The sequence below is a fragment of the Ovis aries genome, chromosome X (assembly GCF_016772045.2).
Source record: "Ovis aries strain OAR_USU_Benz2616 breed Rambouillet chromosome X, ARS-UI_Ramb_v3.0, whole genome shotgun sequence".
NCBI classification, from domain to species: domain Eukaryota; kingdom Metazoa; phylum Chordata; class Mammalia; order Artiodactyla; family Bovidae; genus Ovis; species Ovis aries.
In genome coordinates this window covers 50973447-51001260 of record NC_056080.1, presented here as the reverse complement: position 1 = coordinate 51001260, position 27814 = coordinate 50973447, and the positions used below count along the sequence as shown (strand labels likewise).

The 27814-nt window shown below is 45.5% G+C and overlaps 1 protein-coding gene across 4 annotated transcripts; it reads right to left on the bottom strand.

Annotated features, from left to right (window-relative positions):
- Positions 1 to 730: 730 nt before the first annotated feature.
- Positions 731 to 26047, bottom strand: GPR173 (G protein-coupled receptor 173). 4 transcript variants are annotated; one of them, XM_012106681.5, is made up of 4 exons: positions 25360 to 26047; positions 24709 to 24796; positions 5153 to 5250; positions 731 to 4730 (listed from the first exon to the last, which is right to left on the bottom strand). In XM_012106681.5, the coding sequence occupies exon 4, from the start codon at positions 4631 to 4633 to the stop codon at positions 3515 to 3517; it is 1119 nt and encodes a 372-aa protein (XP_011962071.1). In that variant the 5' UTR covers positions 4634 to 4730; positions 5153 to 5250; positions 24709 to 24796; positions 25360 to 26047; the 3' UTR covers positions 731 to 3514. The 4 variants fall into 4 exon arrangements, with proteins under 4 accessions (XP_011962071.1, XP_060263627.1, XP_060263629.1 ...); XM_060407644.1 differs by lacking the exon at positions 5153 to 5250; XM_060407646.1 differs by lacking the exon at positions 24709 to 24796.
- Positions 26048 to 27814: the final 1767 nt, after the last annotated feature.

Below are 27814 nucleotides of genomic sequence, written 5' to 3'. Positions count from 1 at the left end.
GAGGCACAGTGGTGGGGTTCTGGTTTCCGTCTGGGACTCGTGTCACAGGTCTGCTTCTCACTTTTAAACCCTGACAAAATCACTGCCTTTTTCTGAGCTTGTTCCTCTCCTCTAAATAAGGTGTCACTAAAAAGACATTTAGAAAACTGCCCATTACAGTCTTGTCGTGGTAGCAGAGAACTGGAGACACCTACGCGCCGAAGAATTGATGCGTTTGAACTGTGGTGTTAGAGAAGACTCTTGAGGGTCCCTTGGATTGCAAGGAGATCCAACCAGTCCACTCTGAAGGAGATCAACCCTGGGATTTCTTTGGAAGGAATGATGCTAAAGCTGAAACTCCAGTACTTTGGACACCTCATGCGAAGAGTTGACTCATTGGAAAAGACTCTGATGCTGGGAGAGATTGGGGGCAGGAGGAGAAGGGGACGACAGAGGATGAGATGGCTGGATGGCATCACGGACTCGATGGACGTGAGTCTGAGTGAACTCCAGGAGATGGTGATGGACAGGGAGGCCTGGCGTGCTGCGATTCATGGGGTCGCAAAGAGTCGGACACGACTGAGCGACTGAACTGAACTGAACTGAACAGACACATCATCCAGGAGAATGAATAAGAAAAATGTGACATATGTATAAGATGGACTACTAGAATGAATTAGGTGTAAACACGGCAACATGGTTGGATATCTCAAAAAACAGAATGTTGAGTGAAGAAAGAAACGGAACAAGATTTATAGTACAATACTGTTTATGTAAATTAAAACACATAACAATACCATACATTTTCCACATATACACATATATGTAAATAAAACATATGAATGGTGGATTGGAAAAACACAGGTTAAATACACAAGAGTGGGGTGCCTATGTGGGAGGGGGGATGGTATTAGGGATGGGTGATGAAGTGGACAAAACAAAACAAAAAAGAATATAAGGGCTTCATACGGACCAATGATGATACAGTGTGCCAAGAACTGAGGAGTATGGTCAACTCAATTCTGTGCATCTCTAGAGTAAAGTAATTGAGAGTCCAGGGAACAGGCTGGCTGGAGAGACTCCCAGGCTTGTTTGTTTTTTTCCCCTGTGACATCCATCCCTCTGAATTTAATCAAAGCTTACCAAAATCCCAGCTGTATACAGTGGATCCTTCTGAAGGGCTCCTATCCCAGAATGAGCAGTCCCTCCATAAGCCATTACTTTGTGTATGTGTGTGGGGCATTCCCTAACCCAACAGTTCCCCCAAGTTTGATCCCCAATGACCAGTCCCCATTCTCCATGGTGGTCCAGTTTCAGAAACACCTCATCTGGGTTTTTGAGAGGAGACTCATACAGGAGTTGGGAGTGGTACCTGGGAGCTCCAGACTTTTGGAAGAGATGGGATTCTCAAGTATCCTGTCCATGTTCAGAGCCTGGGCCAGGGGAGGAAGATCTTTTGAGATGGGAGTCTACCCTCTTGCTACATCCATACATATCATTTTCAAATTCCATCTCTCTGACCACTCTACTTCCTGCTGCAGGCACATACTGTTTTTTCTTCTCTCAATTAGGTGCATATGTGCACATGTGTGCTCACATGCACTGTATCTGTCTCCACATACAGGCATTTGCTCACATGTGTGCCCCAGGCCAGAGTGTGCCCCAACAAAGTCACACAGACACACTGTCTCACTTGACCATACCTCCCTACATGTGGTCATTGCAGATAGGGCACACACCCACCCACACACACAGACAGAAAGAGAAAACATCCAATATAGCATTGTTCATTTCAGTTTTCCATTTACAAAATCCAATGGTGAATCCAGGCAGTTAGAAAAAAGAAATAGAGGAAAATCCTCCTGAATGTACCCTATCTACCCCCACCCCACTCCCTGGGAAAGGCACCCCCATCACTATCACTGAGAGAACAGGTACCCCCCTGTATACCAGTCTTTCAGCCACTCTGGCCTGCCTTTCCAGGGCCACTGCATAACCAGGCTCATTAATGTCTCTCCTGCCTAGAGTGCCTTCTCCATTCCTCTTGCTTAAGTCAAGGCTTGCCCAGTTCTGGAGCTGTGTTAGGGTAGGGAGGGAGTGTAGGACAAGGGCTTCTATAGGGGAGAGAAAGGGGGTGGAAAAATACAGATCTCCCCCTCTCCCAGGAGATGAGAGGGGGACAGAGAACTTGGGAAAGACCAGGCAAAGAATGCCAGTTTGGCTCACCAGTCCATAAGACTTGATATGAACCCAGAGTGGGCTCTGCCCTGGGAAGGAGGCTTTGGATCTCCCACCTGGGGAATCTGGCTGCATTCTGCTCCACTTGGGGTGGAAGTAATGGTGGAGGAAAGAAGAGGGGAAGGGCTGTTCAGAGCAAGGAAGTCGGGGGCTAAGGGCCCAGAAGGCCAAGGGTTACCACAGAGGGGCTTGAGGCCCCTGAGGCTTTAAGGGACAAAAAGAGGTCAGAGAGGAATGGACTCAAGTCCACAGTGCCTTGGAACTTATACCACTATGACTTACCAAGGCCCTCAAAGAATTTTCATCTTCAGGAGAGTAGCATGAACTCAGGAGACAATTCTGGGGTTCAACACTGCTCTGACCCCAGACTTTGGGATTCAGCCATTCTGGGGAGTTTGACTTTCTCCCTACACTTCCCTGGAGGGGTGCTGCTCCTGCCTGTATGACACCCACATCGACTTCAGTGGGGTTGGAGTGGATTTCCATCCTCAGGAAGAGCTGTAGGATGGGGATCCTGGAGGCAGCTTGAGAGAATGCAGCCAAGCTGAGGTCTCTTCAGCTTGAGGCATATTGCTAGCATCCTGCTCTTCACCTAACCTGGGCCCATCCCAGAGGCCCTTCTCCCTCCCCTCCTTGTTTCTCAAACAGATGCTCAAGAAACACTTGGGAGGTCTGGACATGGTAGGGATGGATAAAAGATTGGCCTTGGGACCAGGTTTAGCCTAAAACAACATTGCACACAACATAGCAATTAAACCTTGCTCCCTGGGGACCGAGCACCCACTTTGGTCCCTCTCGTCAGCAGATCAATTTCATCCAGGCCTTGCTAAAGGACTTGGAAGGAGAGGGTGTGTAGGAGCAGAGGGGACAATAAGAGCTCTAGAAGTCTATTTTACAGGACAAATTTCCCCCTTCTGGACAATGTCAGAGGAGAGACATTAGAGCAAGAAAAGCCTGTCTCCTCAGCTATGAGTAGGAAAACCTGCATTTTCAGTTTTTTTTTTTTCTGAATTGTCACTTCTGAGAGAGAGAGAGAGAGGAGAGAGAGACTGTAGAAGTGGAGAAGGAGGAGGTGGAGACAGGCCCCACAGGACTAGAAATGCATCTTTCCCAGTCCCCACCCAGTCCCTAACCCTGGGGAGGTGTTGGCAAAGGTGCCTAGATTCCAGGTTGTTCCAGGGTCTGGGGCTGGAGCTCAGAAAGAAAGGCTCATGTATGGAGCCCTACCTCTTCCCTTCTGCTGGCTCCATCGTGGTGGCCACGACCTTCTCCCTGCCTGTCTGCCTACCAGCCTGCTTCACATCACACAGTAGGGTTCTCTAGGAGCTGGGGCACCTGTGCCCCAGCAGGGGGCGTGAGTCCTCAGGCACTTCTTGAGGTCCTTGTTGAGCAGGAAGCAGACGATTGGGTTGACGGCAGCCTGGGCGAAGCTCATCCAAACAGCAGTGGCCAGGTAACGGTGGGGCACGGTGCAGGCTTTCACAAACACACGCCAGTAGCAGGCCACGATGTAGGGTGACCAGAGAAGCAGGAAGAGCAGTGTGATTGCGTAGAACATACGGCCCAGCTGCTTTTCACCCTTGACCTCGTCCATGCCCAGCAGCCGCCGGCTGGCTGCATGCCCATTCTGCCGGATACCCAGTAGGGTTGGTGGCATGGGCCCTCGGCCAAAGCCAGCGATCCAATTGGCAGCAGCCTGGCCAGTGGCCCCAGGGCCATGGAATGTCCAGTTCTGACTGATGGCTGGCACCATCTGCACAGGCTTCATCTTGCGGTGACGATACTCGAAGAGGAGCAGCTTGCCATAGACAGCATGTGTGGCTGCCATGAGCACGGCCAACATAAGCATGAAGCCCAGCGTGTCATTGGCCTTGAAATAGCGATGCTCAAAGATACACTGGTCCTCCTCATGGATGAACTTGTAGGTGCCCACGTCGAAGACAGGTGGGAAGGCCATGGCCACAGACAGGGTCCAGGCCATGCAGATGACAGCTGCGCATGTCCAGAGTGTCATGCGCTTGGCATAGAAGCGGTGGTGGGCGATGGCCATGTAGCGTGTGACGCTGATGCAGAACAGCATGAAGGCCGCATGGAAGCAAAAGAGCACAGCCATAAAGGCAACAATCTTGCAGCTGAGCGCACTGAAGGTCCATGAGGAGCCGTGGCGCACAGAAGCCAGCACAAAGGGGAAGCAGACGGCAGAGCGTATGCCGTCAGCCAGGCACAGGTCCAGCAGAAAGTAGTAAGGAGCCTTGTGCAGGGCACGGTCCTTGAGCACCAGCAGGGACAAGATGGCGTTGCCCGCCAGGCTCACGCACATGATCAGTCCCAGCAGCACCAGCTTCACGTAAGCCACTGCTGATGGTGGAGACAGTGCACCGCTCACCTCCTCGGGCTCTCCAGTGGTGTTGGCCATACTGAGGGGCAGGGGCTGCTCCCAACCCTATGGGGTCAGCCAGTCCAGTACGCGATGGGCCCCAGGGGACTCCATCAGTTGTTCTGCTGGGCTGCACCTGCAAATGAGGATCATGGGGGAGACACAGACACAGACAGAGGTATGAGGGCAGGAGAGGGTGTGAAAACACACACACAGGGGCAGAGAGAGTGAGAAAGAACAGAGAAAATGGACACCAATTGAGACAGAAATGGAGGGGATGAGAAAGAGAAAAGATAGGGAGACAGACAGAACCAGAGAGACAAGAAGAGGGGGAAAGAAGGAGAGAGCAGGGAAGGAGAGAGAGAAACACAAGAAAAACAGTGAGAAACAGATGAAAAGGAAAGGCGAGGAAGAAAGAGAAAGGGCAGTGTTAGTGTGTCTATGCGGCCTCCCCTCTTACTCCCAGGTGGTGTCAGGCCCTGCCCCTGGCCCACTGCTGCTCCCCCTCCCTCCTTGCTGGGTGACGGGTACTTCATCTCTCTGGATGTCCTCGGTTACCTCTTTCCTCCATTGGTGGGTCTGTGGGATGGGGATGTGGGTGCGGCTCTTCTCTCCCTTTGTAAAGCCCAAAGGTTGTGTTCTTCAAACTTTTAAAACTGCCACCCATAATAAGAAATACATTTTACATCACAATCTGATACACATACGCACATGTGCACATAGGGCTGAACCCAAAGTTTCACAAAACAGTACAGATCCTATATGTAATGTACCTCATTAGCTTTTATTCTATTTCACAGTGTTTTTTTTTTCTCTTTTTGGTTAACATTAGTAGCCACTCATTAAATAGGTTTCTTTATTCATAATGAATGTGTTTAGCACACTCATGGAACAGTGGGAAGATCAGTGTGGTTGGAACAGGGCGGGCAAGAAAGACAGTGGAAAGTGAATTCACAGAGGGGTCTGGGGCCAGATCATGCAGGGCTGTGGGCCACGACAAAGACTTGGGTTTTTACTTTAAATGAAGTGGGAAGTATGTGTGAACATAAAGATATAGGTATGCTTGTATGTACTCATTTCTTGAAAAACTATTTATTGAGCATCTACTGTGTGCCAGGCACTGGTGACACAGATGTGAAATAAACAGACAAAGGTCTCTGCTCTTGGGAAGTTGACATTCTAGATAATAAAGAAGATACATAGGTGAAATACAGTAGGTCAGATGATGATAAATTCCTAAATTTAGGAGGGAAGGGGGATAGGAAGCGCCAGGGGTGGAGGAAGTACAGTTTTGTTTTATTTTTGGAAGTACAGTTTTAAATGAGGTGGACAGGGAAAGCTTCATGGAAGAGGTGTCATCTGAGCAAAAAAATGGAGGAGGTGAGTGAGCCATGTGGATATCTGGGAGAAGAGAAGTCTAGGCAGAGGGAATAGCCAGAACAAAGGCTCTGAGGTGAGACTGCATGTGGTACATTTGAGGAAGAATAAGGAGGTAGGTGGAATGGAATGAGCAAGGGGAAAGTAGTAGGAGGAGAGCTCAGCAAGGTGGTGAGGTCAGATCACATAGGTCACACTGAGGACTCTGACTTTTAATCTGAGTGAGATGGGCGCCATGGGAGAGTTTTGCACAGAGATAAGATGTGATATGACTCAGGATTGAATGGGATTCTGCTTGCTGTTGTGAGGAGCATAGACCATGTGAGGCGAAGGTAGAAGTAGGGATACTACTTAGGAGGCTCCTGTAGTAATCTAGGTAAGAAAACAGCACCCCTTTGTCCCCCTGCCCTGCTTTATTTCTCTTCCTGGAATTCCTCTCTTCTGATGCACTACATAATTTACCTTTTTTATAGTTGTTTTGATTTATTTATTTATATTATCATATAGTTGATGTAAGCATTATATAATTACAGACAGTGATTCACAGTTTTAAAGATTACACTTCATTTATGGTTATTATAAAATATTCACTTTAAAATTTTGATTTATTGCCTGCCCCTCCGTATTAGAAGGAAAGCTCCATGAGGGTAGGGATTTTTGACTCACACATTCTAGAAGAGCAGTGCAGAACCCACCGTAGGCTCTCAGTCAAAAGCTGTCAAATCAATTGGTTGAGGGACTAGTGGGGGGGCTAGTGGCTCAGGGAGGGCCACCTGGAGGCATCAGGTAGGATTTGCTGAGAAAGCAGTCTGGGCAGTGTGTGAATGGGAGGGCACAGGAAAGCCTGGGGGTGAATAGGAGAGCTCCTAGTGTATGACGGCTGGGTCGGGGATGTAGGGTGTGATAGGATAGCAGGGCAGGTTTCCCAGGAAAGGCAGTAAAGCAGAGGCCAGAGAAGCTCAGAACTCCTGCTGGGGCTGGGATGGGATTGAGGTTGGAAGAGGTGGGGCTTGAATGGATGTCTTTCTACCCCCTCCCTCCCTGGAAAATGGCTCCCCTCTGCACTGTTTCTCAGTTCAATCCAACTGAGCCTGCCACAGCCACCTGGGGACAAACTTTTCTCATGGTACCCCAAAGTCTCAGAGCCAGTGCCAGTGGACCAAGAGAAGGTGCTAGGGCAGGGGCTTGAGAGAAGTGGAGTTGGTGGGCCCCTTCAGCCCCTCAAGGCCTCACAGCTCCCACAGATCTGTGGACCAGCTGATAGCTGGGTGTGTAGAAACATGCACATGCACACACACACACACACACACAGACACACTCCTTAGCCTTGAGGAGTGGCGGGGGAAGTGATAGAGACAGAGATTGAATGTAAGACAGTCAGAGAGACACACAAGTGACAAAGAAAGAGAGTGGAGCAGAAAGAGAGAGATGGAGACACAGGAACGTGGCGGGGAGGGGTGGGAGAAATAAACAGAGAAAGGATAGAGGTTTACATAGAGAAGAGGAGACAGAAAGAGGAAGAAGAGAGGAAGTCAAAAAAAGACAGAGACACACACACAGAGAAACAGAGACAGTGCAAGAGACCAACAAGGGAGAAATATAGAGACAGAAAGGGGAAAATAGAGAGATGAGAGTGGGAGAGAGAGACAGAGAGAAAAAATAGAGACAGAGAGAGAGAGGGAAGGAGGGAGGGAGACAAAGACAAAGAGATAGAAGGACAGGGATAATGCCAGGAAAGGGAGAAAGATGTAGAGCAATAAAGAGACAGGGATGGGGGGTGAGAGACAGATATAGAGAGGTGATGGACACAGAGAGAGGCAGAAATAAAGATGGATGCAGAGAGGGAGACACAGAGAGACAAACTAAGACCAAGGAAGTGGATAATGTGTAGCTCAGAGTCTCAGGGAAAACAAAAACAAACACTAAAACAGAACAAACAAAACAAAAAACCATAAAACAATACCAGCAAACAAACAAAACCCTGGTGTTGCCTGGAAAGCTGGGGTGATAATAAAAAAAATGAGGAGAGGGTTCTGAGCACGGGCAGCCACAGCCTGGGACCATCCGACACTAAGGATGCATGTGCATATGCGTAACACGTACACACCCGCTTGTGCCCAGATGCCCTTAGACAGAGATACACAGACACCAACACACACCCAGAATCACATAGGCTACTTCTATAGAGACCAACGAACAGCAACCAGCTCACATATAGGGGCACTAGTGTGCATGCGAGGTGTGCATACACACACACACACACACACACACACACGGTATATTGTGTATGCTGCCTCATTCACATGGCACAGTGTACCCCTGCTTAAACACCCGTGCTTTGTTTTCAATAAAGGTATTACTGCCCCCTAGGGGAAATTTTGGAAGTTTACAGGCACATTTTTTGGTTGCCACAGGGCTGGGTGTGTCCTTCCAACATTTTTGGAGTCCTTCGTGAGGATGTTGGCTGTCCAGAGACCTGTAGGGCAATTCCACAGTCAACATGTCTCATATCCCACAGAATTTTGGACTTGGCATGAACTGAACCTAGACTCTAAGTCTCTTTCACTGATAAACACAGTTGTTTCTTTGATTTAATATATCCTGAATTATCCAGGAATGTGGCTGTAACGTTAAGTCTAGAGACTATGCTTTGTTTTGTGGAGCACTTTCCTTGAGTAGTTCACTATTTCGGAAACTCTCATTCCTAGGTCTTTGCCTGTCATTTTCCTGCACTTTGTACAAAGGGCAGCTTCTGATTTTTCCCCTTCTCTAAATCCATGTTTACCTGTTACGTTACAAGCCTTTAATTCACTGAATCTCTTAGGGAGTGTCATGTCCAAGCATTTCTGTATTGAAATACAAATTATTTTCTTATAAATCACTTTTATTTCTTATTTATATATATTAGAGTTAATACAATGTGGATATGGTATAAAATACTATATGTCTTCTTTTGAAATTATATATGCAGAGAGGTTATATTATCTAAGAACTTAATGTCCAGATGGTAAAGGGGTGTTACAAAATATGTTACATAAAAGAGGGTGCTGTGTATGGGAGGGCTAAGAATTGCTCATATGCACAGACACACTCAGACATACACACACATACACATACATGTGCAGTGTCCCACAAACCCATTAATTACAACTCCCCTAACACACACACAAACTCTTAAATCCTGAGAGATACACACACGTAAACCTACTCATTGTCACTCACACTCGGGCTCATATATCCCCTTTGTCCCAGCGTACCTGATTATTCAAATCCTCTCATGTATTCACACTCTTGCAACACAGGTATGAAAACAGTGGCATATCTATATTATCACATATGCAATCATGGTTACACACGTTAACACTCAGTTACATACACCAGCATGCTCACATGCACTTGAATCCTGACACACACATATATATACACACAAACACATATATGTATGTGTATACAGACAGACTGCCCCTCAGATACCAACAGAAAAAATAGACTAGTTAAGAACTACTCACATATACACACATGTGCATACTCTAACACACAGAGACCAACTGATCCAAGATGTCTCACACAGATTAGTTACACTCACCAACACAGATGTGTATACCCTAGCACAGGTACACACAGTTGCCCATTCATGTACATTATGCAAGAAGTAGACCAGCTCCAATGAAAACACACACACACATACACCCCTTAGCAAAACGCAAGCACAAGCAAACACAAAGAGAAAAGCCAGATACAGTATATACAGATACACTCTCACATACAGATGTCTACACACACACAATCTTGCTCACAACTCAGATACACTTACTTGACATATAAATCCTGCAACAGGTATATATCAAGAGACAAACCCGTGCAAGTGCACAGAGCAGCCAACTCTGGAACGTACAGGTGGAAACATTAGCAGAGCTGCCCCAGGCTGCAGCAAGATGGGGCTCAAGGGGACTCTGTGAGAAGGGAGGTTGTAAATGTCTGGACTGCTTCCTGTAGGAACATTCCAGATAGTTGGATTATTACTTTGATTGCCACTTTTTGTTCACAATCAGTAAGGTTTTTTGCTTTTGCCCATACGTGTACAATGTTTGTTTTTCTTTTAATTTTATCTCATTCTTATTTGGGGGCAATTTTTTTTCTAAATAAATAGGAGGGCTATATGATTGTAGCTGTTATTACTATTATATAGTATTGTGTGCTCAGTTGCTCAATTGTGTCCGACTCTTTGCAACCCCATGGACTGTAGCCTGCCAGGTTCCTCTGTCCATGTGATTTTCCAGGCCAGAATACTGGAGAAGGTTGCCATTTCCACTTTCAGGGAATCTTCCTGACCCAGGGATTGAACCTGCGTCTCTTGCATCTCCTGCATTGGCAGGTGGATTCTTTACCACTGTGCCACCTGGGAAGCCCTATATAGTATTAGTGAAGTGAAGTCACTCAGTTGCTCAGTCGTGTCTGACTCTTTGTGACCCCATGGGCAGTAGCCTGCACCAGGCTCCTCTGTCCATGGGATTTTCTAGGCAAGCGTACTGGAGTGGGTTGCCATTTCCTTCTCCATATTAGGTGTTCCTAAAGAGAATATACCTATTTTGTTAATTTCCTTGATTATTGCTTCTTTTGGGAAGCCCTATATAGTATTAGGTGTTCCTAAAGAGAATATACCTATTTCGTTAATTTCCTTGATTATTGTTTCTTTATTTTAAAAAAATGTTCTCTTCTAGAACATTTCAAACATAAATGTAGAAGAATCCTGTAATGAACCTCTGTGCACCCACTGCCCAGCTTCACCAACAGTCAACTCATAGGGTCTTGTTTCACCTATAACCTCACCCATATTACCATATGTGAAACAGATGATCAGTACAAGTTTGATGCATGAAGCAGGGCACTCAAAGCTGGTGCTTTGTCCCTCTGGGACAACCCAGAGGGATGGGGTGGGAGGAAGGTGGGAGGGGAGTTCAGGATGGGGGGACACATGTACACCTGTGGCTGATTTATGTCAATGTGTGGCAAAAACCACCACGATACTATAAAGTAATTAGCCTCCAATTAAAATAAATTAATTGAAATTAAAAAAGCCTCACCCAGTTCTCCCACTTTCATGGTATTCTGAAGCTTGTATATTATGCCATTTCATCCATAAGAATTTCAGTCATTATTTCTAAAAGATAAGAACTCTTTAAAAAGTATTAGAACATTTTTATTATTTCTTTGCTTATTTATTGATTTATTTGCTACGGGCTTTTAATATTTAAAATTTGGCAAATCTGATTCTTGGCAGGATTTCATAATTGATTTCACAATTAATTTTTATCTTTTATTAGGTAAAAAATTTGTCAATAAACAAGTGCAGCCTGACTACAGTTGAATTGATTCATTAAAGAGAACTCTAAGCCTTTCTGAGTGCTGCTTAAAAATATAGAAGAACTAGAACTTGATTTTGGGGAAAAAAAACAATTTTCAGAAGTCACAAAGGTCTGCTGACCCTTTCAATACTTCATATTCAAGTAGATTTAATTTTTAAGATATTTCTTTCTTCATCAAATTGGACTTTTTGATCAAAGCTGGAAAATCAGGAGACTCAAGACAAACGCAGTAGTCTCCCCTCCAAAATAATCCAGAATATTCCTAATTTAAACAATTTAATCAGGATTGTCTCAGACTTGAGTCCAGCTGCCCAATTAGCCCTCTTTTCCTCAGCCTAAACATTCAACTTGCACGGAAAAGTTATCAAAAGAAACTTTCCCAGTAGGCTATGTTGGTCAACAGACCACAAAACAATCTATCGCACAGAGAAAGATATGGACCTTTTGAAGCATCCAGAAGAGCAAATTAAGAAACTGGGCTCTTTTCTGAGATGAGTTAGAACATTCTTAGATGGAGCTCAACCAGCTAGTAATAAGGTTATGCAATTAACCAGTAAAGCTAAGATGCCTGCCCAGTAGAATCTTATATGTTAGCAGTCTGCTGGGAAATTGTCCACACATTTGAGTCCAAATAGAAAAGGAGACACTTTCAATGATTTCTGTTAGGAGACACACTGATGACAGGTCAAGGGATATCAAGATAACACTAACTCAGAAGATGACTGAATCAAAGGAGTTTTCATTTTATATTGATGTATCTCAGAATGTTGATTAACTGTGCTTGGTTTATAGTACTGGTCAGAAAGCCTTAAGAGAAATGCCAGAAGAACCAAAAAAACTAAGGCTGAAGTATTCAAAGTGATAGATAAATATTTTTAAATTTTGTGGAAACTCTGTACAAATCTGTGGACTGATGCTGCTGTTGTGATGGCAGGAAGTTTACAGCTGAAATTTGTTCTGAAAATGCTGAGAGTCATCCATGGAGGAGCTTTAACCTATAAAAGTTTGCTCAAAGGTCTAACGTCTACTGTAAATGATGCCAGGTGAATTTAATTAGATCCCAGGCATTACCCACCCACTTATCAGCTTTCTCTGAAACACTGGAATCAGTATACCTTTCTCTATTGTTTTAAACCTAAGTGTGTAGGATATTATAAAGGAGTTATTAGCTAAAAAGAAAATTTTCAGCATTCATTTGTGAATGATTCTCCCTTTGCAGATTTGATGCTTACTGGCTTCAACACATGGTTCTTTGAGCATGTGAATAAAATATATCAAAAATTTTCGACACTCAAAGATACATGAAAGTATACTGACAAGGTTTATGGATTTGAAGCCAAACTTCACCTTAGAAGAAGTTAAATGAAGTATGGTTACTTGGGTGATGCTTAGTTACCGTTATAGGGTAATACCAAAGAAAAGTGAAGTCGCTCAGTTGTGTCCGACTCTTTGCGACCCCATGGACTGTAGCCTACCAGGCTCCTTTGTCCATGGGATTTCCCAACCAATACTACTGGAGTGGATTGCCATTTCCTTCTCCAGGGGATCTTCCCGACCCAGGGATCGAACCCAGGTCTCCCGCATTGTAGACAGACGCTTTACCATCTAAGCCACCAGGGAAGTATACAAAACAGAACTTATTATGAATAGAACAAGGTCTACTTGGGGGAAAACTTCATTATTTTTAAATACTCAAAATGAAAATTTTCTGTTGGATTCAAAATTCATGACTATTTGTTACAAGAAATTTCAACATCTTTGATTGAAAGAAAACAAAGAGGGGTTAGATTTCAAGAAGGATCTCACCTTTGAAGCACAGAATTCAAAGGCTAAGAATTATTGATTATTGATGAGAAAAGTTTTAATCAATTACAAAATACCCCCTGACTATTTGCTACCACTTACTTATGCAAATGGTTTCCTCTTGACAGTGATTACTGAGACAGAAGAGGTTATGTAGCTATTCCCAACATAAAACCTGGGTCTGCCTGGCCATGGCAAGAATGAGTGAGTTATAAAAGGGAGGTGAAAAAGGGAAGCGTGCCCAAGCAGTTGTTCCATTTCTTAAGAAAGGTTGGTATGGTGTGAAAGCACCAGACATATTCAACATAAGAAACTGCGCCTGATGCTTCAGAGAAACCTAAATGATACCTGATGACCCCAAAACTCATGCTTTTAAGTGAGTTTTCCGCACCATGCTGCTACATTTCATACATTCAAGCTGATTACAAGGGCATTAGGGCAAACCATGCCTAAACAACCTCCATGGAATGGGTCTTACCTTTTGACATCAAGAAGAGGCAGGCCACAATGGAAATTTATATCCGTGTCAAAAGTACCAATGGTTAGTTGCTTCATTTGTTTTGTTTGGGTTTTCATCAAGAAATACAATAATGATATAAATTATCTATGCTCAGCACTAAGTGATTTACCAAATCATGATGAAAATGACCATAAAATAAATCAAGACAGTCATGACTGAAGATGCAGAAGTGGGCATGAATATTGACCATTACAGATTTGCATGAGTGAATTAAAAAGTTATGTTTACAGAAGTGAGCTCAAGTGTGCCATGAAAAAAATTGAAAAAGATTTCATTGAAAAGTTGCATACAGGGACTTCCTCGGAGGTACAGTGGTTGAGAATTTGACTGCCAATGCAGAGGACACGGATTTGATCTCTTGTCTGGGAAGATTCCATGTGCCATGGGGCAACTAAGCCTGTGTGCCAAAACTACTGAGCCCACGCTCCACAACTGCTGAAGCCCACATGCCCTAGAGCCTGCACTCCACAACAAGAGAAGACACCACAATGAGAAACCCACCCATCACAATGAAGAGTAGCCCCACTTGATGCAACTAGAGAAAGCCCACGCACAGCAACAAAGACCCAGTGCAGACAAAATGAATAAATAAATAATTTTAAAAACTGCATACAAATCCAATACTAAACAACTTCTAAAACTTGGCATTTTAATTTCCTTATCACAATTTTTATAAAGTAAATAAAATGTAATTTCTTTTCCCCAAATCTCAGTACCCTGAAATCCTCTTAAAGTTTACTATAGTGTGCCATACAAATATTTCACCCTCTCTGTGTGCTTGACACATTCACAGCTAGTCATATTGCATAAACACCAGCATACTCAAACAGATACACAGCACACAGGCACAGGTGTACATGGAGATTCAAATATGCACTCACATCCAGACTTACTGCATCTGATAAGTGCAATCAGATGCTCACACACGTACCTCTCTTCCTACACAGAAAGAGTTAGGCATGTGTGTAGGTGCCCACCTACCAGCAAATCATGCGAAGATTTATATAACACACATATAATCACCCTACTATAGAAATACAGCCCTAGGCACTGATACATTTGCCATCCACATGGGCACGTGCAGACACACACACCTACAGACCAAATCGTATGGACTTACATGCTTTCATACCCAGTCATACATGCACGGATGTAAGATCTGACATTCAGACACAGGGTACATCCTGCTCACATCCTACAGATCCCAGCCCTTCCCCACCCCAGGCTCTTACACTAAGAGATTTAAACCTACTATCTTATATAAATCCTACCCTGGTAACCATACATATATACACAGTACAGACTTGCTCACACATACAGACACACGGCTCAGGCTCACTGCTGCATGCACAGAGGCAGGTAGGCATGTGGATCAGTGCACTCATGTACACACACACATACAGCCACTGCTACTTATAAACATAAACAGACACGCTGATTCACACCTACACGTGCATTCACATGGCACAGAACACATATCTTAGTTCATGACCATAAGGCATAAATCCTCTTCACACATTCACATTGACCCACATCATCACATATAAACCTGAATACCAACCTTCTTACATTTACAGACACTCACAACATGCATACATTTACACTCTGACCGTTAAAAAACCCATTTGCAGATAAAAACACACTGTGTACTACCATAGATACAAGTATATGCACTCATACACTCAGATGTGTGTATGCTAGGAAACATAAACACAGGGCCAACCCCCCTCCATCAACCTCCCAGAACCATGCTTCCATTCTCATACACCCATGGTTTTATACACACACTGGGACACATATAAGTACAAACCCACTTTTATGTACAAACACACTCTCACATACAGCCAGGATGAGCAAATACATGTGGATACTGATAACGGGCAAATATGCACATAGAAACTACCCCATTCACACTTGCAGATAGGCACATGTGACAATTTTAGTACTGGGTAACACCATATGGATCATGGAAAAAGCAAGACAGTTCCAGAAATACATCTATTTCTGCTTTATTGACTATGCCAAAGCCTTTGACTGTGTGGATCACAATAAACTGTGGAAAATTCTGAAAGAGATAGGAATACCAGACCACCTCACCTGCCTCTTGAGAAATCTGTATGCAGGTCAGGAAGCAACGGTTAGAACTGGACATGGAACCACAGACTGGTTCCAAATAGGAAAAGGAGTACATCAGGGCTGTATATTGTCACCCTGCATATTTAACTTATATGCAGAGTACATCATGAGAAACGCTGGACTGGAAGAAGCACAAGCTGGAATCCAGATTGCTGGGAGATATATCAATAACCTCAGATATGCAGATGACACCATCCTTATGGCAGAAAGTGAAGAGGAGCTAAAAGCCTCTTGATGAAAGTGAAAGAGGAGAGTGAAAAAGTTGGCTTAAAGCTCAACATTCAGAAAACTAAGATCATGGCATCCGGTCCCATCACTTCATGGCAAATAGATGGAAAAACAGTGGAAACAGTGTCAGACTTTATTTTTCTGAGCTCCAAAATCACTGCAGATGGTGACTGCAGCCATGAAATTAAAAGACGCTTACTCCTTGGAAGAAAAGTTATGAGCAACCTAGATAGTATATTGAAAAGGAGAGACATTACTTTACCAACAAAGGTCCGTCTAGTCAAGGCTATGATTTTACCAGTGGTCATGTATGGACGTGAGAGTTGGACTGTGAAGAAAGCTGAGCGCTGAAGAATTGATGCTTTTGAACTGTGGTGTTGGAGAAGACTCTTGAGAGTCCCTTGGACTGCAAGGAGATCCAACCAGTCCATTCTGAAGGAGATCAGTCCCGGGTGTTCTTTGGAAGGAATGATGCTAAAGCTGAAACTCCAGTACTTTGGCCACCTCATGCGAAGAGTTGACTCATTGGAAAAGACTCTGATGCTGGGAGGGATTGGAGGCAGGAGGAGAAGGGGACGACAGAGGATGAGATGGCTGGATGGCATCACTGACTCGATGGACATGAGTCTGAGTGAATTCTGGGAGTTGGTGATGGACAGGGAGGCCTGGTGTGCTGCGATTCATGGGGTCACAAAGAGTCAGACACGACTGAGCGACTGAACTGAACTGAACTGAACACCATATAAGGTGCAAACACAGACCAAAGCACTTTTTGAATATTAACTCATCCAATTTTCATCCTATGAAATAGGTAGTATTATTACCCTACTTTACAGGTAAGAAATAAGGGCATAGTTGAGGTTAGGTGACTTTCCCAAAGCCACACAGCTAATAAAGGCAGAACTAGGATGCAAACTCAGAGCCTGGCTTGAAATCTTACAGATTCAACTTACTCACATGTAGAAACACACTCACCTCATACACATATACAGATACACACTACTCTATCACAAGCACATATACACACAAGCCATGCACTCAGGCTCAGGAACAGTCATATACATACACATACATAAACACTCCATACATATACACATACATATATATGTCTGTATACACATATACAGACAACCCAGCAGAGGTGTATTTTGCCCCAGGAAAGATATACACATTCATACACATTCCCCAAATCATGCACCCCACCAAGACATGCCCACACTATCAAACACACACATATACCACCAACATACTATCTAGATAAATCCACATCACATACAGATAATAAACTGTGGAAAATTGTGAAAGAGATGGGAATACCAGACCACCTGACCTGCCTCCTGAAATCTGTATGCAGGTCAGGAAGCAACAGTTAAAACTGGACACGGAACAACAGGCTACTTCCAAATAGGGAAAGGAGTACGTCAAGGCTGTATATTGTCACCATGCTTATTTAACTTATATGCAGAGTACATCATGAGAAACACTGGGCTGGATGAAGCACAAGTTGGAATCAAGATTGCCAGGAGAAATATCAATAACCTCAGATATGCAGATGATACCACCCTTATGGCAGAAAGTGAAGAAGAACTAAAGAGCCTCTTGATGAAAGGAGAGAGTGAAAAAGTTGGCTTAAAACTCAATATTCAGAAAACAAAGATCATGGCATCCAGTCCCATCACTTCATGGCAAATAGATGGAAAAACAGTGGAAATACTGGCAGACTTTATTTTTTCTGGGCTCCAAAATCACTGCAGATGGTGATTGCAGCCATGAAATTAAAAGATGCTTACTGCTTGGAAGGAAAGTTATGACCAACCTAGACAGCAAATTAAAAAGCAGAGACATTACTTTGCCAATAAAGATCCGTCTAGTCAAGGCTACAGTTTTTCCAGTAGTCATGTATGGATGTGAGAGCTGGAGTATAAAGAAAGCTGAATGCTGAAGAATTAATGCTTTCAAACTGTGGTGTTGGAGAAGACTCTTGAGAGTCCCTTGGACTGCAAGGAGACCCAACCAGTCCATTCTGAAGGAAATCAGTCCTGAATATTCATTGGAAGGACTGATGTTGAAGCTGAAACTCCAATACTTTGGCCACCTGATGGGAAGAGCTAACTTATTTGAAAAGACCCTGATGCTGGGAAAGATTGAAGATGGGAGAAAAGGGGATGACAGAGGATGAGATGGTTGGATGGCATCACCAACTCAATGGGCATGAGTTTGAGTAAACTGGGAGTTAGTGATGGACAGGCCTGGCGTGCTGCAGTCTGTGGGGTCGCAAAGAGTTGGACACAACTGAGCGACTGAACTGAACTGAACCCAGATATACCCAAACACTCTCACACGCTATCCACATATATTCACATGCACATACATCACTCAGATATACTTTATCTCTCTCCCATACACCATCCAGAGAAAACCGCATACATCTTACTTAGATATACCCACTCCCATATGCCCCACCCCAAGTGGGCACACTATTCTTTTTCTCACACACTATTTAGATGTACCCACTCTCTCACACACACAATACTAACACACTCTCTCACACACACCATCTAGATACACCTCATACATATATATACCTCAAATACACCTACATTCAGAGGCACTCCACCCAGATACAGCCACACTTACACAAATTCCCAACTCAGTATACCCACACTCTCACATACAACATTCAGATACACCCAAACTCACATTCCCAATCTAGAGCCCTCATACCCAACCCAGGCACACTACAGTCTCTTTCACATGTGGTATTAAGACACACCCACAATGATACACACACCATTCAAAAATACTATACTTACACACACCTCACCTAGATACACTCACCGAACTCAAATACATCCAAATGCACATAATCCAGAGACACCCTACACATGACCCAGAGACACCTACACATAATCCAGAGACACCCACTCACACACAAATCCTATCCATATAGACCCACACTTCTCTGTCTCTATCTCTCTCACACATAAACACACAGAGCCCCACTCATACAGCCCCAGCTAGATACATCCTCTCATACATGTACACAATATCCAGATTCATCCCCTGTGGACCACTAAGACACATTCACACCCACATGCATCATCTAGATATGCTCCACTACCGTCTAGAAACATCTGCAAATGCACACACACACATCCACACAAGTATATTCAACTTTCACACATACTGTCCAAGTGCACTTCCCTAGACACTCCACTGACCAGATACACCCAATGTTCTTATCCTCTCCACACCACCCAGATGCACCGACATTCCAAACTCATACTTCCTACCCAGCAGTGTCCCCCAAACACTCTCTTCCACACACCTCATCTGATTATACACATACTAACATACATACTCAAGTATATACACACCCAGATACACAATCAAAGCTTCAACAACACACCATCCAGATATACCTTAATGCACCATCCAAATACACCCGTGCTCTCACCCACCCACCATCCAGATACATTCACATTCAAACACACTCCATCCATAGTTTCACAAACAGCCCATATGTACCACACTCTCTCACACATCATCCAGATATACCCACTGACAACCCAACACACATTCACTCCCTAACACACTCACATTCACTCTCTGATCCAATCACACCCAAACACTTCTACCCCATCCAGATACACCTACCCACTCCTTCTACTGGATACATTCATGCATACATACATCATACATACATACATTCATGGATGCACACATCCCATCACACTCAGAAACACCTACACGCTCTCTTACACACACGTATGCACATAATCTAGCTCCCCCTCTCTTAATCACCATCATCCAGAATACCTACCCGCCACACACACCATGAGAATAAACCCATGTTCTCTCACATACACCACACACACCTCATTCACATATACCCCTCACAGAATCCATGCTGCTACTGCTGCTGCTAAGTCGCTTCAGTCGTGTCCGACTCTGTGCGACCCCATAGACGGCAGCCCACCAGGCTCCCCCGTCCTTGGGATTCTCCAGGCAAGAACACTGGAGTGGCTTGCCATTTCCTTCTCCAATGCATGAAAGTGAAAAGTGAAAGTGAAGTCACTCAGTCATGTCTGACTCTTCGCGACCCCATGGACTGCAGCCTACCAGGCTCCTCCGTCCATGGGATTTTCCAGGCAAGAGTACTGGAGTGGGGTGCCATTGCCTTCTCTGCACAGCATCCATAGATACTCCCAATTATATACACACTCATACTTCACCCTCACCCAGATGTGCCCAAGTTCTCTCTTACACACACACACACACACACACACACACACACACACACACACACACCATATTGATATACTCCATACACACTTCCAGTGCCTAGATACACTTGTGCTCTCACCCACCTACACACCATCCAAATTTACCCACACTTGAATGCCCCAGTCCAATACACCCATACTCCCTCATACACTTACTCTACTCAGAAACACTCACACTCCCTCTTATACACATAACATAGATAGGTCCACAATGTAAAACATACATCTAGATAGCCCCTAACTCTCTCTTGCACCACCCAGATACACTCATACCCACATATCCCTAAAATATATACATTCTCACATATCTTCCCACATAGCTACACCCAGAGTGTCACTCATATCATCCTCCACCCAATAGGCCAATGGTCTCATAGTGCCTCACAAATGCATCATTCACATACACCCACATCCACACTCATCACTCTCAAATACACCCAAATGTCTCACATACAAACCCTACCCAGAAACACCCAGGGTTTCTCTTACATACACACAAACTAGATCCCCCTCTCTCTCTCTCACCAAATATAGAACCTCTTCCACACACACCCCACTCTACCTGAATGTACCTTCCTTTTTCACTTATACATACACATTTAGATCTAGAATTCTGCCTGGATAGCACAATTTGGGTGCTGTGTGTAAAAACCATTTGCCAACCTTTGATAACACACAATGCCATTTTGTTCTGTGCCTTTGGTGGTGGCAGGAAGAATGGGCAAAGAGGTCTTTGTGTTTCAAGAAATCCTTTTCTAAAGGGGTCACAGGCCCCATTCCCTAGTAGGACATCAGTCATCATTGGTTTCACTTACTGAGTGTGAATGATAACAGGAATTATCCTGAGATCCATACAAAAGCCCGGCACATGGTCAAGGCCAGAGAAACCCCAGAAGGTGGTCATGGATTGCTGAAGTGTTATGGCTTATATTCTCTAGGATTTCTACACAATTAAAGCCAGACATGATCTAGCAGGGTACCACTGACCTTCAGACATGCACATAAATACATGTTGGGGTACACAGAGCATAATGCAGACTCACAAGTATCCTCCCTTATCTTTCCCTTCAATGATCAGACCTATCTGCACAAGCCCAAGGCCAAATCTCTTTCCCTGAGACATGCACGTGAACACATACCTACACTCATCCCTATGTACCTATCGTACATAGGTACGCCCATGACAGTGAACACTCATACCGCACTTGGTCCCGCATATGCACATCCACTTATCCTCAAACACAGACATATAGCCATAGCATATATTCGCATGACGTAATGCCCATGAAGGACATGCATTCACTCACAAACACAGGTGTATACACAGGCAAATTTATGCATATGTCCACAGACAGGCAGACTCTGTATCATACCCAATTAGACAATGAACAAACATGATACACAGAAGTGAGCTCCCAAATACATACATGTACAGTCCCAGATATTACCACATAAGCATAGTTACACATACTCACACAAAGATGTACTCATACACACAAACAGCCAGGTGTGCACATGCTTATAATTTAGATGGTGTACTCATACATGGCATTCTAACACACACAGACATACACACAAGTGGGCATGTACACCTATATGCATGTTCACATGAACTTAGGCCTGTACATCATTCCTCCATGCACGAAATCAGACATGAAGACACAAATTACTTACAAAACACGCTCACTCACAATTATGCACACGTGGAAGGATAGTCACATATTCTCACAAACTTGTACACCTGCACAAGAAGAATTGCTAACACTCATCACAGATACACTCATGGAAAGACATCCTCACACACACACACTCAAATGCACTTACAGATCAAGAGGGGCATGTATATATACTCACTTAACACTGTTCTACAACATACACTTCAAAACAAACAATGGTAAACACAAATACACATTTACAAATAATTAGAACTGTACAAACTGGTACAGTTTGAACACCTGTACATTCAGACAGACACACACCTGGGCATATTTACACACACACACTTAGATGTGTGTGAATACACAGGCAAATATATAGACATGTTCACTTAAGTGCACATGCAGCTAATATTCACACATACTAGAATACACACATACATTCAGTCACTCACAGGCATTTCCACACTCACACATTCAAACTCACTCAGAAATTCAAACAAAATACATAATGAGACATGTACATCCAATAATTATGAGTAGTTGCTCATGCAAACCACACTCAGAAATGCACTTACACACAAGAGTGTACCCACAAACACAAGTAGACATATACATGAATGTAGCCATTTACCTATGCACACAGCCTTTTGTGCATATATTTAAAGGTGTACAGCCCTCAGCCATACCCATATATTTAAATGTGCACACATAGGCAAACCCAAAAGATATACTTTCATGTACAAAACATGTGCACTCACATACTCTCCCCTTCCCACACAATTAATTCTTTTTATACTAGTGTGACCATCTACACTAACATTTTCCTAATCAGATGTGGACCCAACAGTCTGTCTACAGACAATATGTTTTCAAACATGTACACACAGACATAGACATAATTCAAAATGTTGGAGAATCCACAGACATTCACATATAGGCCTACTCATACAAATACATGGCAGGCACACCTATGCAGAAGCGTGTTCACACACACATACCCTCCCATACATGCATGGACACACACACACACACACAAGCCCACTCACTTAGAAATACACCATTTAGATGCACCTATACTCATATGCACACATGGGTACACACAAATATACACAATCAGATATACCCAGGCAATCACCTAATAGGATATGCACACCTAGGCATTCTGAAACCCTCACACTCATACACATACAATCAGACATGTACATTCAAAGACAAATGGATACCACACACATATAACACAGCCAGACATTCAACAGGCCTATTGGCTCAGAGAAACAACACCCTCATTCAGGCTTAGGATCAAATATGCCCATTTGCTCACCCAGACAGATATGCAAAGTCATACCCACTCCCTTGTACAAATATGATCCTACTCAGACACCTACACACTTGCACACCATCATGTGACCTGCTCATACACACAGACTCATACACATTCATAGTGTCCATGAACAGATGCACACACAGAGCCATATGTTTTCAGTTGCACATATATACCCATGCTCAGGCCTAGATGCCTCTGGACCACATGTGAGAGTCTCTCCCTTCTGTATCAAATGCTTCTTTAGAAAAGTATACCCTGTACCCCAGAATGCCACCCCTCCCTGCCCCCACAGAGGAGGTCTTCTGGGCCTCAGTGTTTCCCCTCCCTCTGCTCCTCCCCTGGCTTTGACAGCTGTCCTCCAGCCGTTGACCCCTCAAGCAGTGGTCCACCACATCTCCACATTCAGAAATCAGCCAGTGGACCCAACTGTCCCTCCAGCCCAAGCTCTATGTTGGGAACTCCCTGGGACCTGTCTCCCACAGCTCTGGCTGCTACATGGGCCACACCCGAAGCCCTGTGATCTCAGAAGCTTCAGCCTTGTCACCAAGCCCTGCCAGCCACCAAGCCAAACTCTTGCCAAGTTTCCCCTCAACAGGGAGATGCATACATCACCAGGGTCAGTAATGCTGCAGGCTACAAGCCAGACCTCTGCTAGCTCATGGGGGCTCAAGCCTCTATATGTGTGTGCACAAACAGGGGCAAGTGTAGGGAAGGATCCTGGAGGAGGGTGGGGGCAGGAGGCTCTGCCTACAGCCACCACGTATTCCTCCTTAGACCAACAGTCACAACACAGAATTGCTCCTGCCTCCCTCCCTTCCACGCCCCTCCCCCATTTACCTACCTGCTGCCCACCCCCTAGATCTCAGCAAAGACCCTGGAGGAGAGCGGCCAGTCCTTCCTCCAAATAAGTAATGACAATATTAACCATGAACAATACTGACCATGAGCTTTGCTGACATTGCTTCAGGGTCACTTCTACAAACATTTTTTACTTACATGCACCAACTCATTTTGTCACTACACACACCCATAAAGGAAGGGTTACCAGTCTCTTTGACAGATGAGAAAACTGAGGTTCAGTAAGTTTCACTTTCACTATAAGTTGCAGAGCCAGTAGTTGAGGGAGGTCTCCCTGGAGAATCCATGTTCTCCGTGTACCAGGCTTTCTTGCCTCTTCAGGCAGAGGGACGACTGGCCAACAGCATGCAAGGCCACAATATCTGGGGAGCCCCAGACACAATGTGGACGTCTGAAACAGACTGAGAGCCTTGGATTAAGGCTAGGGCTCACACTGTGGAGGCAACCATGTTGTGTCTGGCCCCTGCAGGGTGTTGCATGGCATGGTCCTTGCCCCCCCGCCCCCCCACGGCATCAGGCAGTCTAGGGCCTGGAAGTGCTTCTCCCCCACCACCTCACCTTCCTTTTAGCCCTACAGTGGCTTCCAACCCCTAGCTGGAAATCACAGCAGTATCCTCCGTAGTGAGTGGGCAAAAGTCTTTGCTACCTGTGGGGAGAGACAGGGGAAGGAAGGAAAGAAGGAAGCAAGGAGTGGGGGGTGGTCTGGGGTGGGAGCAGCTTCTCTACCCACCTGCCATCTCACACATGGGCAGACACACATACACAGACACACGCTGCATGCCGGCCAAGGAACCTGGCTGAGAGTGGAGAAGGGAGAGGAGGAAGCTGCAGGAGGCTGAGCCTGCCCAGGGTGCAGGCATTGTGAGGGGAGCAAGTCAGGCTCCAGACATGCCTTCCACGGATAGCACACAAGGAAATATTAACACAGCCTCGTGCTCAAAAGCAACCATAATTATAAAAATAGACCCTGTACAGGGAAACAGGTGGTGGTTCCCTTCCTTATGGGACATTTGGGATGGAGGAAGATAGGGAGGGCTAGAGGACTCTCCAGGCTTGGGTGCCCAAGTAGTCCTTGTGATGGAGCAGAAAGAGAGACAGACAAACAGAGTCAGAGAAAGAGAGCATGGCAGTGATAGAGACTCTGGAATATGTGTGGGGGGACATAAGTCCCAGCCCCCCATCCTCGATGGAGGGATGCTGACTACTTACCTAGGCTCTCTCAGCAGGACTGTCTTGAAATCCAGGGAGGGGGCTCAAGCTGTCTCACTCAGGATAAAGCACAGCCCAGGCCACATTGTGGGACCCTCAGTGATCTGGCAGCCAGTGACACTCCTGCTTCTGTTGCCGTGGATACAGCCGGGCTGGTCTAAATCGAAGACATCAGGGGAAGCAGGCACTGGAGGAGTGCACTGGGCAGGGCTGGGGGTGATGGGGAACACCAGGTGGGCAGCACAGAGCTTTGCGGTGCCCAGCTAGCTGGCAGGTGGGGGTCCGAGCAGGTGCTTCCCCAACTACACACTCCCTCCCCCATCTTCATGCCTCCGCCAAGCTGCGAGGGGGGCCAACACTGGCCCCCGCTACCCGTCTGCCTGTCTGCCTGTCTGGCTGCTGGTCTCCCCCTTCCCCCTTCCTGTCTGCTTGCTGGCCGCGCCTTTTGTCCTCAGAAGACACGGTCCCTGCGGGGCCTCTGCCAAGCCTCTAGCAGATGCTCAGGGTCCCGGGCTCCTCCCTGGAAGCACCCAGGCCATGGCCTGGGAGAGCCCCAGGTTGGGGGAGCTCTCATCCAGGCTCAGCCCGCTCCCCAGGCCTTCGGGGATGGGGAAGAGGTGCAGGTCCACAGCCAGAGGCAGCAGCAGAGGTGGAGTTGAGAAGGGGATGGACGCCAGAAAGAGGGGGTGGGGTGGAGAGAGAGGCTGGCCTGATAGCTGCGTCCTGGGTTTTAGATCCGGGTTGAGGAGGGTGGCTCAGAGCATCCGAGGGGGGTCCTGATGCAAAACAGGGGCACTATGAGCCTGCCGGAGGGACCCTCCAGGCTTGGGAACCACCCCAGCTCACACAAATGTAGGTCCCAAGATGCTGGGGACTCCCAACCTGGATAGGGCATTGGCGGGGAGCCCAAGGCACTAAGCTGGACCCCATCCGGCCTGTCCGTCCCCCCTCTCCTCGATTTGCACGGTCCCTGCCTCAGGGGCGGGCGGAGGAGGGAGGGAGGCAGGGAGGGAGAGGGAGGGAAGGAGGGAGGCAGAACAGGCAGGGAGACTCCCAGCCGCCAGCCTGGTCCTCCCTGGGGTGGGGCAGGGAGGGAGGGCTGGCGAGTCCGGGGAGCAGCCGGCTGGCTGGCTGGCCGACTGGGTGGGGATGGCTGGCGAGGTGGCTGTGCTGCCAGGACAATAGCTGGCTGGGGAATTCAGACTCTAGTCTTTCTGAGATGCTGAAGAGAGGCACGCATGGAGGTGTGGAGAGGTACCTAAGAGGCCGCTCAGAGAGCAACTCACACGGGCTACAAAGTTCAGGGGAAGCAGGGATAGGAGGGGTCTGTGGTTGGGGTCAGGGCAGAAAGGTCTGTGGAAGTTTCTCAAAAGCTTTCATACGGGAGGGATGCTTAAAGCTCTGAGAGGTAGGACAGACAGTCTTATTTAGAATGGGTATTTTATGAATGGGTTCTATGGGCATTTTCCCAGGAAGGCCTGCAGGTGGGCAGGTGTGTGGCGGGATGGAGGGGGGGGCGGGGCTGGGACCGCTGCCCATCTCCGAACAACCCTTCTCAGGATGTCATCTCCTGTGCCACCCCTACTTTCTCTGGGTCAGTAGACAGACACGCACCCATGACAGCAGAATGGGATGGGTGAGGAGGAAGCCTTGTAGGCAGAGGTTCGAAGGCAAGGAAAAAAATATTTCTGTCCTGAATAGATTAAATTGAGACCAAATGATGCTATAGTGGTTCCCCTAATTTATAGCATTTAAGAATCCCAGTTCTCTTCATATACGCATTTTTCTTCTATTTCTCTTCTTCCGTCATTCACTGGTTCACTTGGTTATTAAACATGGCTGTATGCTAGGTTCAGGGTGCTTGTGTGTGCTCAGTTGTGTCCAACTCTTTGCAACCCCATGGACTGTAGTCTGCCAATCTCCTCTGTCCATGGCACTCTCCAGGCAAGAATCTCAGAGTGGGTTTAGGTGAATCAGATTTACTCTCTGCCATTAGGAAATCCTTGCTCCATTACCAAGTTGTGGTCCTGCAATCCACCTGCATCTAAAACCTCATAGAGTTTGTGAAATGTGGATCCCCAGGTATACCTCCCCAAAATACTAATTTAGGAGGTTTGAAATGAAGCTCCAACATCTGTATTTTGACATGGCCCTCAGGTGGTTATTGTTATGTTTGGGCATCATGTTTTGGGGAGGGAGGAAAACCCATGAGTCAAATATAAAGTCACGATGGAAATTAGAAAATATTTTGAACTGACTGATAATGAAAATATTATATCTGAAATTCTGTGGGATGCTGCTAAGGCTATGCTTAGAGAGAAATTTATAGCCTTAAACATATATATATTTTAAAAGGCTGAAAATCCATCTCATGGTATGTTTACCCCAAAGCATATACAATAATGTGCATTTCATAAAGGCACTATTTTTAATAGTTCAAAGTCGAAACAACCTA

What these genes read in the sequence shown, in the direction of transcription:
- GPR173 (XM_012106681.5), bottom strand. Translation starts at nt 4,633, where the DNA reads ATGGCCAACACCACTGGAGAGCCCGAGGAGGTGAGCGGTGCACTGTCT.